At 33.1% G+C, this 13958-nt stretch overlaps 1 protein-coding gene across 1 annotated transcript; it reads right to left on the bottom strand.

The window, feature by feature from the left end:
• Positions 1–7506: 7506 nt before the first annotated feature.
• Positions 7507–12813, bottom strand: LOC124937601 (pre-mRNA-splicing factor SYF1). The gene is made up of 6 exons (XM_047477894.1): positions 12625–12813; positions 10245–11750; positions 9877–10061; positions 9619–9789; positions 8676–9128; positions 7507–8266 (listed from the first exon to the last, which is right to left on the bottom strand). The coding sequence occupies exons 2-6, from the start codon at positions 11716–11718 to the stop codon at positions 7781–7783; spliced, it is 2769 nt and encodes a 922-aa protein (XP_047333850.1). The 5' UTR covers positions 11719–11750; positions 12625–12813; the 3' UTR covers positions 7507–7780.
• Between the last annotated feature and the right edge of the window lie 1145 nt (positions 12814–13958).

Here is a 13958-nt window from a genome sequence, read left to right as displayed (position 1 = left end):
TATTTTTATTATTTACGTAATCTATCGTATTTCTGTTATAACAAACTACTTTGATACCAATAGATTAACACTAAGGGTGTTAATTTGAAACTGTCCCGCAAAAATGAACCGAATTGTCCGGTTTGGGACGGTTTTTTCCCAAAATCAAAACTTCTTATTCGACGTCTTTTTCCTTCTTCTTCACTTAGCGATTCCGGCTATTCTTATTCGCGACGTCTTCTTCTTTCTTCTTCAGCTTAAAAGTTCGAAATGATAAATCTTATAGTCTCTACTACGAAACCTGGTATTCGTTTCTCATTTTGTGTTTAAACTTATGTCTCTTCATCTTCGTTTCAGGACAAGATTATTCTTGCATCCACCAAGTCACCAAGGTAAAATCCCGATATTGTATGCTTGTTTGTTGTTAGGGTTTAACGTTTTTTATTAGGGTTTGCGATTAACATTTTCTTAATTAGGGTTTTGCAATCCCGAAATATTGTATGCTTGTTTGATGTTAAAGAATAATGTTTTTCGATTAGAGTTTTGCGATTAGCATTTCTTGATTAAGGTCTTGCGATTATGAAGATTTTTGGATTAAAACGTCATATAAAATGAAATCAAACAAGCGAACAATAAATCTGTTTTTGGTTTTCGGGACATTTTTTTTCCTGAAAATAAATATTTCAGGACGATTTTTTCTCGAAATGTACATTTTCGGGACGTTTTTTCTCCCGAAAATAGATATTTTGGGACGATCTTTCAAGACATTTTCTACTGAAAATGAATCTTTCGGGACGGTTTTTTTCCCAAAATGTACATTTTCGGAACGTTTTGTCTCCCGAATATGGATATTTCGGGACGATTTTTTCTCGAAATATTCATTTTCGGGATGTTTTTTTGCCTATCTATCTGTATAATCATTTATCTGTTTAGAGTATATAAACCATGTTGATCTTCATGGTTCATTTATTTGTTTTTTAGAATATATAAAATGAAAAGGAAGGCATCAGCTAACCCTCCCAAAAAAGAGACAGCAGACATTACAACTGACCCATCCCCCAAAAAATAAAAATTGTCCACAACATATTTTTGATTAGGAGCTCATCTTATGAACTTTACCGTCTTATTCAGCGACTATCTAATCAATAAAAAGAGACGGTGAAGGTCATAGACTTTGGAAGTCTTCTGTCACATTCCCTTTCTAAGTGTCGTGACGAAATCTCTCGATACCTCGTCAAGTCGTTTCACACTAGTACGCATGTGATCACCCTATAGAGTGACGATGAATTAAAAATAAAAAAAGAGGATGTTCAATACGTATTGAGACCCCTTAGAGGGGAGATAAATATTATAGAATACAAAGTAAACGAGACTAGGAGCCCCGACTACAAGTTGACGGAGTTTAGGAATTGATGGGGAACAAGTGTCGATCCTAAAGTAATTGAAATGCCAAACAAAATATTGAAGAATACATCAGATGCCAATAATTTTAAGATAGACTTTGTACTATATATTGTCAACTGATTTCTCTGGACAATATATTTATGTCAACAATTCAGGTATATAGTTAATCTCATTCTAGTCGTTTTATATACACTTCTATGCATTGTTAATAATCCTCAAAATCTATTTTTGTACCTGCATGATTGCAAATCTAAAATCTATTTTAGATGCTCATAATATCTCAAAGTTGAATTGGTGCAAATTCACACTTGACAGATTAGTTGAATCATGCGTTAAATGGAAGAAGAACGAAAGTCGTCATTTTCTAGGACCGTAGATATTTCTCCTCGTAAGTAATCTTTGTCATCAATACTTTATTTTGGTGGTTTATTCAAATGTAATTGTTTTTTAACATATATATATATATATAAATATGTTTTCATATATGTTACTTGTATAGGGTCTGCAACCTTGGACTCCAAATACCTCATGAACGTCCATTTTTGATACTGTCATATTGGAATGACAGTAAATTGAAGAATATGTTAGACAAAGAGTTTACAAAAGAATTATTCAGATTTGGAAACGATGTTAGACGTCTTCCACTTCCACCTCAAAATGAGGAGCATGAGGTAGAGGGAGTTGATGGGGTGCCTCAACATGAGACAAATGATGTGGGGTGGTGCCTGAGATAGTGGTAGAGCCCCTGAAGGCAGCGCCTCAGAAGGTAGACCCTTAAAAGGTTGCCTTTAGGGCAATGCTTTAGAAGCTGGGCAAGTTGTCAATGAAGTATTCGATCTCATTACTAACTATACACGAAATTTTTCAAAAGCCACACAATTGTTGGCAGATGTAAGAGAGACAGCAAAACAAAACAAATTAGACACAGGGACATTGTATGAGACCTCCATCAAAGTACTATACGATAATATGTGCGAAGATGAAAATCTTAGGGTTGTCCTCCAAATTCTTCACAAAAACACTCGAAGTGGTGGTACAAACACCCGTAGTGGAGGTTGAAGAAGTTGGGGAAAATACACTCGTAATGGAGGTTGAAGAAGTTGGTGAAAATACACATTCGGTGGAGGTTGAAGAACTTGGTGAAAAAAACACCCCCAATAAGAAAAAAAATTAAGAAGAAGTTGAAGAAAATACATTCATTGCCATTGAAGGAGGTTGAAGAAGTTGCAGAAAATACTTTACAAATGGTGGTGGTTAATGGTGAAAACACACACGCAGTGGTGGTTGAAGGAGGAATTGGTGAAAAAACAAGAGGCCAATAAGAACAAATGTTAAGAGGAAGAAGAAACTTTCGCGGGCCCTTCAACCTCCACTCGCAGTGAAGGTTGAAGCAGAAAATATTTTATAAATGGTGGTGGTTAGTGGTGAAAAAACACCTGCAATGGTGGTTAATGGTAAAAAAAACCGCAGTGGTGGTTGAAGGAGGAGTTGGTGACGAACCAATAAGAAAAAATCTTAAAAGGAAGACGAAACTTCCACATGCCCTACGATCTCCATACATGACAACAACCACTCAAAATTATTCTAAGTACTTTGATATGGTCAAAATAAATGAAGATGATAAACTTGTAGTGGAGTTGATTTATTTAGAAGAAGTGGACATATAACATCTAGAACTCTTTATTATAATGTTCTCTTAGTACTTATTAGGATATTTTCTTAACTCTTATTAGAATGCTTTCTTAACTCTTTATTTTTTCCAGCAATAAAGTGTTAATCTACGACGGTTACACCACGCTTGATATATCTCATATCCTTTCACTGAAAATTGAATGCTATGTCGATTCTGGTGTAGTCAATGTAATGACACTTAATAACCCTTTGGAATAAGAGAACGACCGTCAAGAGAGTTTTCTTTACTACATACGCTTCTGTAAGTTGTTTATATCGGATGGTATTATTATTTTTGTTTTAATATGATGTTCTGGTATTAGTTTGATGATAATTTCCAGAGTGTAAGTCATATTCCACTAGCTTTTTCTAATGCTCTTCAATAAGACTTCCCTTGTAAGTAACCTGTATGTACAATTTAATATATATTTGAATATATATATATTATATATATATATATATATATATATATATATTCGAATGGGACTTTGCAGATCTTGTTCCCTATTATAATTAATGACCACTTCTATGTTCTCTACATCAATATGCTGAAGAGAGAACTCTAATTCATCGACAACCTATCATTGGAAGAAATAATAAAAATGGAAGACAAATATGCCTCCGCCCATGTCATGGTAATAAGTTGAAATTTCTCTAAAATTGTTTATAAATATTTATAAATGTTATTGGTAAAACAGAAAGTAACAATCGTGGACTTCATGAAGACTGCCGACTCAAGCATCGCCGATTTAATATCTTAATTCCTGTTTAGGGTTTTAATTTTACCTTGGCATGACCCGACCAATAAAATCGGTTGCGCAATGTACTATGTGACTCGCATGATGACTTATGTAGGAGATAATTCTTTAAAGAAACATAATGTAAGTTACATATTTAAAATTATTTCTTGTTTTAGAATTCTCTTTACTAACATGCTAAGACTTGTTTTTTTGAAGGTGAGGGGATTATTTAAGGCCATGAGAGTAAAAATCGTTTCGATGATCCTGGGGTCACTTAGAAACAAGCATTTTCGACGATAGTTAAGAAATATAGTCAATATTATGTAAAAGAAAGAGCTGATATCGATGAATTGTAACATTGTAAATATTTCTAATTATGTAGTCAATATTATGTAGAGAAGAACTATTGATATGATTAGCTGTTGAATGATTATTGTTGAATGTTGTCGATGAATGTTGAAAAAATTGAACAATTTTGGGGACAAAAATATACATTTTCGGGACATTTTATTCCCGAAACTTCCCGAACTTTCACATTTTTGGAAGTTTTAATTGTTTTTCAAGTTTAATGTCTTTTGAACAATGACGAATTATTTATTTCTTGTTTAACATAATTAACAAATAACACAACATGTTACAAGTTACAAAATTAACATAATTATTCTTTAATGCCATCAATGGCGGGGTAGTAGACATTCGTGTTTGTTGTCAATCCTACCTGCGAAAGTTAGAATGACAAGAGAAACATGAATGAAGTGTCGGGCATACTCAAATTTGGATGGTGTGGAGCTGATGTTGGAGTTGAAGTTGTAGTAGGCTGAAACAAAAAAACAATTACAAAAATTTAATAACATGGTAAATAATTAGGACAAAGAATAATGCAGTCATTCAAACCTTCTTTCGTGATATCGAGGACAACTTCTTCGAGATTTTCTCAATGAAAGATAGTTTCCTCTTCGTTGGTAGTCGTCCTCGAAATGTAACTTTGATAGGAGAGTGTATCAAAGTTAATGTAGATTATTTTATGCATTTGTTTGGAGATGTTTATGTGCCTTTGTCTAGAAATATTTATGTGCCTTTGTCTCCACTATTATGTTCCATAGACATAAAATGTTCTTTAATGACTTTTATGTCGTTGAGCAAAAAAGAACATTTTTTTAGATTTTACTACAAGGTGTTGAACCTCTTGCATTAATGGGGTTAGACTATTGTAACGTTTTTTTCTTCCACAGACATATCTGAATCATAAATGTTGGTGATAGTTTGATTCATACGTTTAATATCTTTACATCACCGATCCATGATATAACACATTGGTAACTCATTCACCTTTAGTTTTTTCAACACAACCATGATATGTTTACACAAAATACCTCTAAATTCAAAAATTCGACATTGATGTTTAACATTGTAGTCCAGTTCAGTATAGTGTACTTTGTAAGAAATATCTCTTAAATGTTCTTCATTAACCCCCAAAATGTGTTGCTCAATTTGAAATATTAAAGTTGTCCTTTCTTCTTTCAATACTGAGATGTCGTAGAACAACATCTCTCTAACTTGTTTTGGACCAACCTAAATATATGTTGAGTGTAGAAGCTTTGAAATTGTCTTTCAAAGGATTAAACACTAACATTTGATATGATAAAATTAATGGATTGAAAATTCAGTTTATTTTCTTTCTCAATAATCCTCAACAGAGCCCTATCATATTACTCGATGAATTGTTTCAGGTATGTCTTAGACTACACGCAGTAATCAAATAAAGCGTTCATACTTTCACTCATTTGAGATGTGGACATCCCTGCCCAAAACTTCCTTTTCACATAAACATGTATCCATTTAGATCTTTCAAAAAATAAAGAATGCAACCAGTGTAGTGGTTAATCATCTAATAGTCTCATTCAATCGTTTTCGCATTGTTCAATAGTAATGGAGTTGTATATAATGTTTTGCAGCTTTTTCTTTATTAGTTTGTATTCAACATGACTTCCAAATTTTATAGGAAGTTTATTCATGATATGTCATAAACAAAAACAATGATGAGCTCTAGAAATACATTCTCAATTGCAATTGTCATGGATCGACATTTGTCTGTGATGATGACATTTGAAGGTCGATCAAGTATACATTCCAACCAAGTTGTGAACAACCAAATGAAAGACTGTGAGTATTCAATTGATAATAAGCCACATCCAAGCAAAATGGATTGACCATGATGATTGACCCCGAGAAATTGAGCAAAGGGCATGTCATAAAGATTTGTCAAATATGTTGTATCGAAAGTGATAACATTAAAGAAATACTCATAAGAAGTCATGCACATTCTATTTGTCAAAAATACGTTTCTAATTCGGGATTCCTTGTCCAAATCAATCAAGTATGAAAAAGTTAGAGTTTCTGGTTTGCATTTTTTAGAAATAATTAGTGAGTGTTTCAACATCCCCACTCCTTAACCTCAACATTCGTTCTTCTGTAATGTAATTTTTGCATGTTCTCTCATTAAAAGACATGTTATCATACCCTCTAGTTTTCACTACAAGGGATTGATATATTTTGGCCACAATTATTATAGCTTCATCATTTGTATCCAATCTCCTTTTTACATTTCTGTCTATTACTTTGTATCTAATATAGAGTATTTTATCAGGGTCTAATGTATGATTGTGCTCAACACATACACTTGTTATTACATATTCCCTTTTATTTTGAACAATTACATTAATCTTAGCCTTATAGTTTGTATTAGTTGTAGGTCTAAGTTGAAACATAGTTTTGGCCATCGATTCTTTCATACAACTCTTGACACAACCAATGTTGAAATATTTCTACTTACCACCTACATATTTTGTTCATAACTTGCTGACGTTGAATCCAGTCGAGTGAGCATATGAAGTGTAGAAATTACGAACTTTTTCTTTAGAGGAAAATGTCATTCAAATATTGGAAATTTAATTGCGAAAGGTCATTCCAAATTGGTCATTTTGAACTGAAAAAATACGAGAATTGAACAATTTTCGGAACAGAATCGTTCTGAAATGTCCCAAAATTTACATTTTCGAGATAGAATTGTACATTTTCGTGACAAAATTGTATATTTTCATGACAGAAATGTAAATTTTCATGACAGAATTATAAATTTTCGGGACATAAATGACCCGAAATGTACATTTTCAGGATAGAATTGGTAGAATTCGATATATTTCGGGACAGAATTGGTAGAATTCGAGACATTTCAAGACATTTCCAACCAAAAATCTCCCTAAACATCAAATTCCATTACAGCGTTACCGGACTTGCATCAACATCTTGAAAATAAGTTTCCGACAAAAAAATCGATACATTTCGGTCTCAACGCGCTATTTGTTGTTTTAATCTAATGCAAAGTTGTCTTTGCTGGTTTCTTAAACCTTAAACATGAATACGTTCATTATCATAAAAATAAAAATAAAAATAAAAATAAAAGTTTTGTATAACTAGATTCGAAAACGTGCCATAATTTAAGGTTTAAGAGAAGATTTTCGCATTAGTGGAAAAAATAATTAGAAGATTATGGCAAATTTTAAGTTTTGAGATTGAAATTATACCAAATTACTCCTGCATTTTCAATTATTTTAAATTAGAACATAATAACAATATTGCAATTTATGCCATTTATAATAAAAAAAATATCCCTCCTATTTTTTATTTGTATTTTTTAGATACCCAAAAGTCTAAATTATAATCCATATAAATGTTTGAAACTTAGCAAAAATAAAATAACATACAATGTTGTATATGCAAAATTGGTTTTGAAATATTAAAGATACAAATTTTGTCTGCCTAAGAAAGAAACTGAAAACCTTTTACCAAATAAGAGGAAAACAAAGGCCAAATACACATTACATACTCTATTTCAGGCTAATCCATATATCTCCAAATTAACATTTCCCAATTAGGATGGCCACGTCAACAAATTAACAGACATTAACAATAAGAGTGCCGCATCATCACACTCCTTTTCTTCGCCTTTTGAATCTCTCAATTGCACCAAGAGGAGCATCGTCGTCTTTTTCTTTGGGCTCAGCATCAACATCATCTTTGCCATCTTCTTTGTCTCTTTTCCTGATCAAACCGCCAAAGACAGCAGATGGTACATCTTTCTGGGCAATCTCAACCCTTCCTTCTTCTTCTTCTTCTTCGGAATCGCTTTCATCTGGCAACTCGATATCTTCATGGTTGGCAGTAACTTTTAAACCACCCTCTGTCCTGGTTTCCACTCCAGCGCTTACAAAACCAACTTTCCTAGGACCATCAACAGCAACATCTTTAGAAGCTGCTGATGCTGCTACTGATTCTGGTTCAACAAGAAGATGTCTCTCTAAATTAGCCATTTCATCTTCCGGAAGCCCGGCTTTCTTCAATGCATCCATTGCTTCATCGAGGCTTGGTTTGTTGTCTTTTTGCATCAAATACTCTGGCAGGATGAAATGTGTCTGCAAATTATCACGGAAATCAATCAATATTACCACCAAATAACCGAAGTTTCAATCAAATCACCAACAAGATTATTTTGAAATAACCAATAATTGGTTATTCAAATAAGCCGAGATCAAACAAGCCCTCATCGTTTGTGTTTAAGTATCCGAATCAAGACGAGGGAAACAACAAATATATTATTGAATCAGCCCTTACTTTATTTGTAATAACATTTCAAAATATTAAATACAAAGGGTATTTTATTCATTTAACCCAAATAATCCATTTTTTCATCAAACAGATTGTTTTCAAATAACCTAATATATATCAAACAAGCTGAATTTAGTTTAAAACGTAATCTCATCGATACACATATAAGAATGAGAACAGCAAACAGTATGAAACGATGCTTGGATTGGGGCTTACCTGGCTATAACTAGCTGAAACGCTACGCTTAATCCTAAGCATTTCTCGGAAGGTGTCTTCATTACCATGTTGGACCTCAAATTCATTCCACTTGTCCCAAATATCCAAATCTGATCGCGGATCTGCAAACTGGGAAGCATAAACGTAAACACCACGAGCACGATCAATCTCTCCTAGACTCTTCTCCAATTCAGCATACTTCATGCACATCGTCTTCACATCTTTCTCAGGAAGACCGGATTCTATGGCTTGTTCATATATTTCCCTTGTTTTTGGAACACCAAATATCTCGGCTGCACGAGCTATGTATATTTCATACATGCTCAGTTTCTCATGTGGTGGGACTGCCTTGGTGGCTTGATCGTATACCTTCATAGCACTTTTCGCAAGGCCATGGTCTTCTTCTAGTTTAGCATATTGCATGTATAATGCCTTTACAGATTCAGCCGGAGCCTGGTAAAAAAAATGTTGGATTTTCAGCAACAATTTAATTTGGTCACTTGATACAAAAAAAAAAACTAAACAATCCACTTTTCAACAAGCAAGATTATTTAAACAAAAAAACAGTTAATTTCAAAATAAACCCAGATCAAACAAGCCCTTAGGAAAAGGGTCATCCTGCTAATTGACATTACAATTACCATTTTTTCATACAAAACAAATTAAATACACTATAAATATTAAACACTTGGAATATTTTGGTCATTTGACCCAAATAACCTGAATAATTCGCTTTTTCAACAAACAAATATGTTTTTAATAATAAAACAGTTTATTTAAAATAAAATATAAAATAAAAACTACATCAAACAAGCTCATGTGATCTATATTAGTAACAAAATTCTTAAGAAAAAAGGAAGCGGTTTGTCTTTTAATTGCTGAGTAAAGAAGTGGTTTGTTAATTAACTATATAACACTATTTAAGAGAATCAGAATATCATACCACTTCAACCGCATGCTCAAACAACTCTCTACAACGTTCCAGCTTTGATTTCCCATATCTTTTAACAAACTTGGAAAGATAGGTGACCCATATATCTTTTGCATGAGGATATTTGAAGATCTTTACGCCTCTTTCATATACCTTAAAAGCATCCTCAAAATATTTGTGCTCCTTAAGAACCAAACAAACAATGAGGTTAGCATCAATAAGAACGTACATGTAGATAGACTATAGGATTATTTGCAAGTCGAATTTTACCTCCAAAAGCATGGCATAGTTAATTATGATCTGTGGAGTGGCTATCCTTAGGTCAAGTATCCTTTCATAAACTGCTCGAGTGCTTTCCAATGTACCAAGACTTTCTTCCAAATCAACATAAAATGTCCAGAGCCTCAAGGATTTGTGTATCTTTATCTGCACAGGTTCATTACCGTCAGCGGCCACTGCAAACAATAGAAAAGATTAGGTATATCATAACACATCTTTCATTGCAAAATCGATCAACATCATCATATGCAGTGTTTTGTATCCAGATCATGATATTTTTTTATCAAGTACAGTAGTTCACATTATTTTTTTTTACTAATTCTAGGAATCATAATAAACATGTGCATAAAGATTTGTACCTCTTCGTTTAACTTCAACAGAAGGCTCTGCTGTGGCACGCCTCATCAACACCAGTGCCCCCTTAAAGTTCTTATTCCTCAGCTCCATCTCAGCCCATTCGCACCAAATACTAGCCAGGTTATCAACTGTTTTGTAATTCACCTGAACCGCCTTATCAAAAATGACCCTAGCATTATTTAAATCATTGTGGTTCTCATACAACTTAGCAAAAGCAACCCACAGGGTATGAGGCTTTCCAACAGCTTTCATGGGATCTACAGTCCTAACCGCTTCAGTATAAGTCAATATCTGTTTTGTAGGATTACCCTCAAAAAGTTTCACTCTGCGATGCCACTGCTCGACATTATGCGGATTTTGCCTAAGGAGGACACTATTGGCCAGTTCTGGCCTCCTATCCATTAAATGCTCCAATCTTGCCAATCTCAAATCAACATCATTATCCTGAACCAACCAAAATGATTTGAATTTCTTCTCAAGCTTTGCCACATCCAAGCGATCATCATCGTCGTCGTCATCGCTTTCATCTTCATCAATGTAGTCATCTTCTTCGTCAGCTTCTTCCATCTTCAAAGCAAGCATACTCTCTTCAAACTGGGAGTAAGCGTCAAAAATAACACTAAAATCCCTAACTGTCACAACAGTTGTCATCCCCTCCTCAAATATATCCCTAGACTTCTCCACCAAGTTCCTCCTGATGTAATAATCAGCAAGAGAAGTCCAAAGTCTCCCTACCTCATCAGTAAACTTCTTAATCCCTCCCCTAATTATGGCATCCACATTTAAACCAGAAACCTCCTTCGAGTGTTGGGTAAGCAAATCACACAGCTCAAGCCACAACCTATGTTTTGTCTTCCCCTTAATCGAAAAAAATTGGTCATCATTCAAAACCCCCGCCAACCTCTCAGAAGCCTCTTGCCAAAGACCCGAATTCACCAAAAATTCAATAAAATCCTCTCTGTGGCTAGGATCATACGTTAGATATCTCCTATAAACCCTAAGGGATGTCTCAACCGGGACACCTTTTTGGCTGACAAAAACCAAATAGGGTTCCCAAATACGATCATGTTGTGTAACCGGCAGCGCGCATAAGGCCCTGTCAAATGAGCGGCGAGTGCGCGTTACTAGCTTCTGCTCCGTCAAGGATTGAAGGTACATTATCCAAATCTTTGGCATTTTGTGCATAGTGACAAGAGCTCTCTCGAAGGTGTTATTTAGTGTTTGGTATTGCGAGTGAGTAATTGGGAGATTTCTAACCAGGGTCAGGCGCTCACGGAGGTACGCATACCAAAGTTTATAGCTTCCTGGGAGAGCCTTCAGTGCTCGTTCATAGATGATTGCTCGTTTCTTGAACGGCGCATCTGTTCGGGCGATTAGGTATCGCCACCATAACTTTAAGCTGAACGGATTGCGAAGTAGTTCTTCCTCGTAGAGCAGATCATCCTGACTTGGATATAGCTCCTGTGGAATGGCCATGGTAAAAGTTTCCAAGCTTCCCTTTGCTAAAACTGAAAAGAAAAAAAGCAGCATTTTAAAATAATATTACTTAATAAAAGTGATATAGAAAAGAAATAAAATAACTAACTCAGAACTAACAAAGTTTGTGTTCGAAGAACTATAACTAGTTTCCTGATCTCCATCTCTATTTTAATTACCATAGTAACATATCATCATAGAAATTATCTAAATAGGATAGTAAATCATCAAAAACCTGAGTTATGAAGAAAACATAACAACATAAATTTATCTCACATAACAACACAAGCAATTTTGATCTTATAGGTCTCTGGACTGTTATGTAATTACTCCATTTCAATTAACGCAGTTAATTGCAAAAAAAGGAAACTATATTGTATTGAAAGTTTTAGCATGAATTACATTGCAAAATCAAAATGTAACATCGGTTCTCATTCCTTATAATTAGGATTATGAGATTATCCAATTCAAAGAAAACAATCTGTTTCTTCATCTCTAAGACTCGAAAGAAGAGAGCTTTGATTTTTTGAATTAAATAGTTTAGAAATCTAGCACACTAGTGACTTTTCCATAACATAATTTCGTCCGGAAATTTGTTTTCAAAATTGGTATAACCTCATCTCTTTCTAATTTTGTTCATAATCTTCTTCATAGAATACCTATATTAAAACAATTGGGTTTTCTTAACAATTAGTCAGCACATTAAGACAATATTTTCGTATAACCTAATTCCTAAATCCTAATTTCTAAACTAATAATCTAACATAAACTAATTACTAAGTCGTCAAAGTTTACTACCCTAACATTGGTAACATTATTCCTAACATATTACTAGACTACGAGACTAATATACTAAAAGATTCAGAAATCAATCTGGAAAACAATGAACGACGCTCAGAAACTCACTCGTCTGGAGTCTGGACGACGGCTGATTCGGCTGAACCACCGGACAACTGGACGGTGATCAGGTTGTCAGACTCCTGAGTGTCGAGTCGTGCTATCGAGGTTCGATTGTGCGACCGGCGTGGATCTGCCCTGGCGCGGTCCGAAGACTGGAGAGTGAAGAAGATAGGTCTAGTTTACAGAGAAGCCAAAAGGCACGAACTAATCTGAAGAATGAAAAAGAGGTGGGAATTTATAAATGGGCTCTACGAATTGGGATTTTATTGGGCCTATTTTTCTAGGAGATTATTGGTCCAATGCTCGTAAAAAAAATAATTAAAAAAAAAAATATATATATATATATATTATTAAATTTGCTAATATATATATATATAACTTAAAAAAACATAATCAACATTATTTAGTATAAATCAAAACCCACTAAGATATTAAAAAATATATAATTTTTAAATAAATTAAAAAAAAAAAAAGAATTTTCCAAACTCAACTCCAACTCATGGTAGTTTTCAAACGGGCAAATATTATTAAATTTAACAATAAATACCTAATTAAAAAAAATCATAATATTATTTCATTAAAAAGATTTTCAAATAGGACCAATATATATTATAAATATGTATAATATATACTGATCTACATATAAATATATATCATTTAATAAATTTTTTAATACTTTTTAAACTAAAAACATAAAGTATATATAAAGTTTATTTTAAATTATATATTTTTACTTAATATATTCACCAATTCATCTTCTTTTTATTCTCTTCTAAATGATAATATATTTATAATATATATATATATATATATATATATATTATCAATATTTCTTAAATATTATTTAATTATAATAGCATATCAACCGTCATCCTTTACATTTATAAATATGAAAATATAATGTCCAAGTAAATAAGTATATATAAGATGAGATAATATATTGGAAATTTTGTAATATATATATTTTTTTAGGAATTTGGGTAACCTTAAAAAATGTTATAAATTATAGAAAAAAAAAAATATGATAGATTATAGCAGTTTGATGTGTAAAAAATGTGTGAACTATAAATTTGTAATAAGTTTATACATTAATTCTAGGAGAGCTTAAAATTTTTAGCCTCAAAATTATTATGATATAAAATTAAATTATCAATAATTTGTAGGCAAAATGAACGAAGTTATATCCCAATCGAAAAGAAAATAGGTCAATAGACTAGTAGTATAATGTGTGAGATCTTAGAGACAATTGAAGATCTTGAATTTATCGACTTGTCTTTGGTGAGTGAGTTCTTAGAGACTATTGAACACCTTGAACTTATCAACTTGCCTTTGGAAGGTGG

Source organism: Impatiens glandulifera, chromosome 5 (genome assembly GCF_907164915.1).
Source record: "Impatiens glandulifera chromosome 5, dImpGla2.1, whole genome shotgun sequence".
In the NCBI taxonomy this organism is placed as follows: Eukaryota; Viridiplantae; Streptophyta; class Magnoliopsida; order Ericales; family Balsaminaceae; genus Impatiens; species Impatiens glandulifera.
The sequence above is the reverse complement of the archived record's forward strand: the minus strand, read 5'-3'. Positions and strand labels throughout refer to the sequence as shown.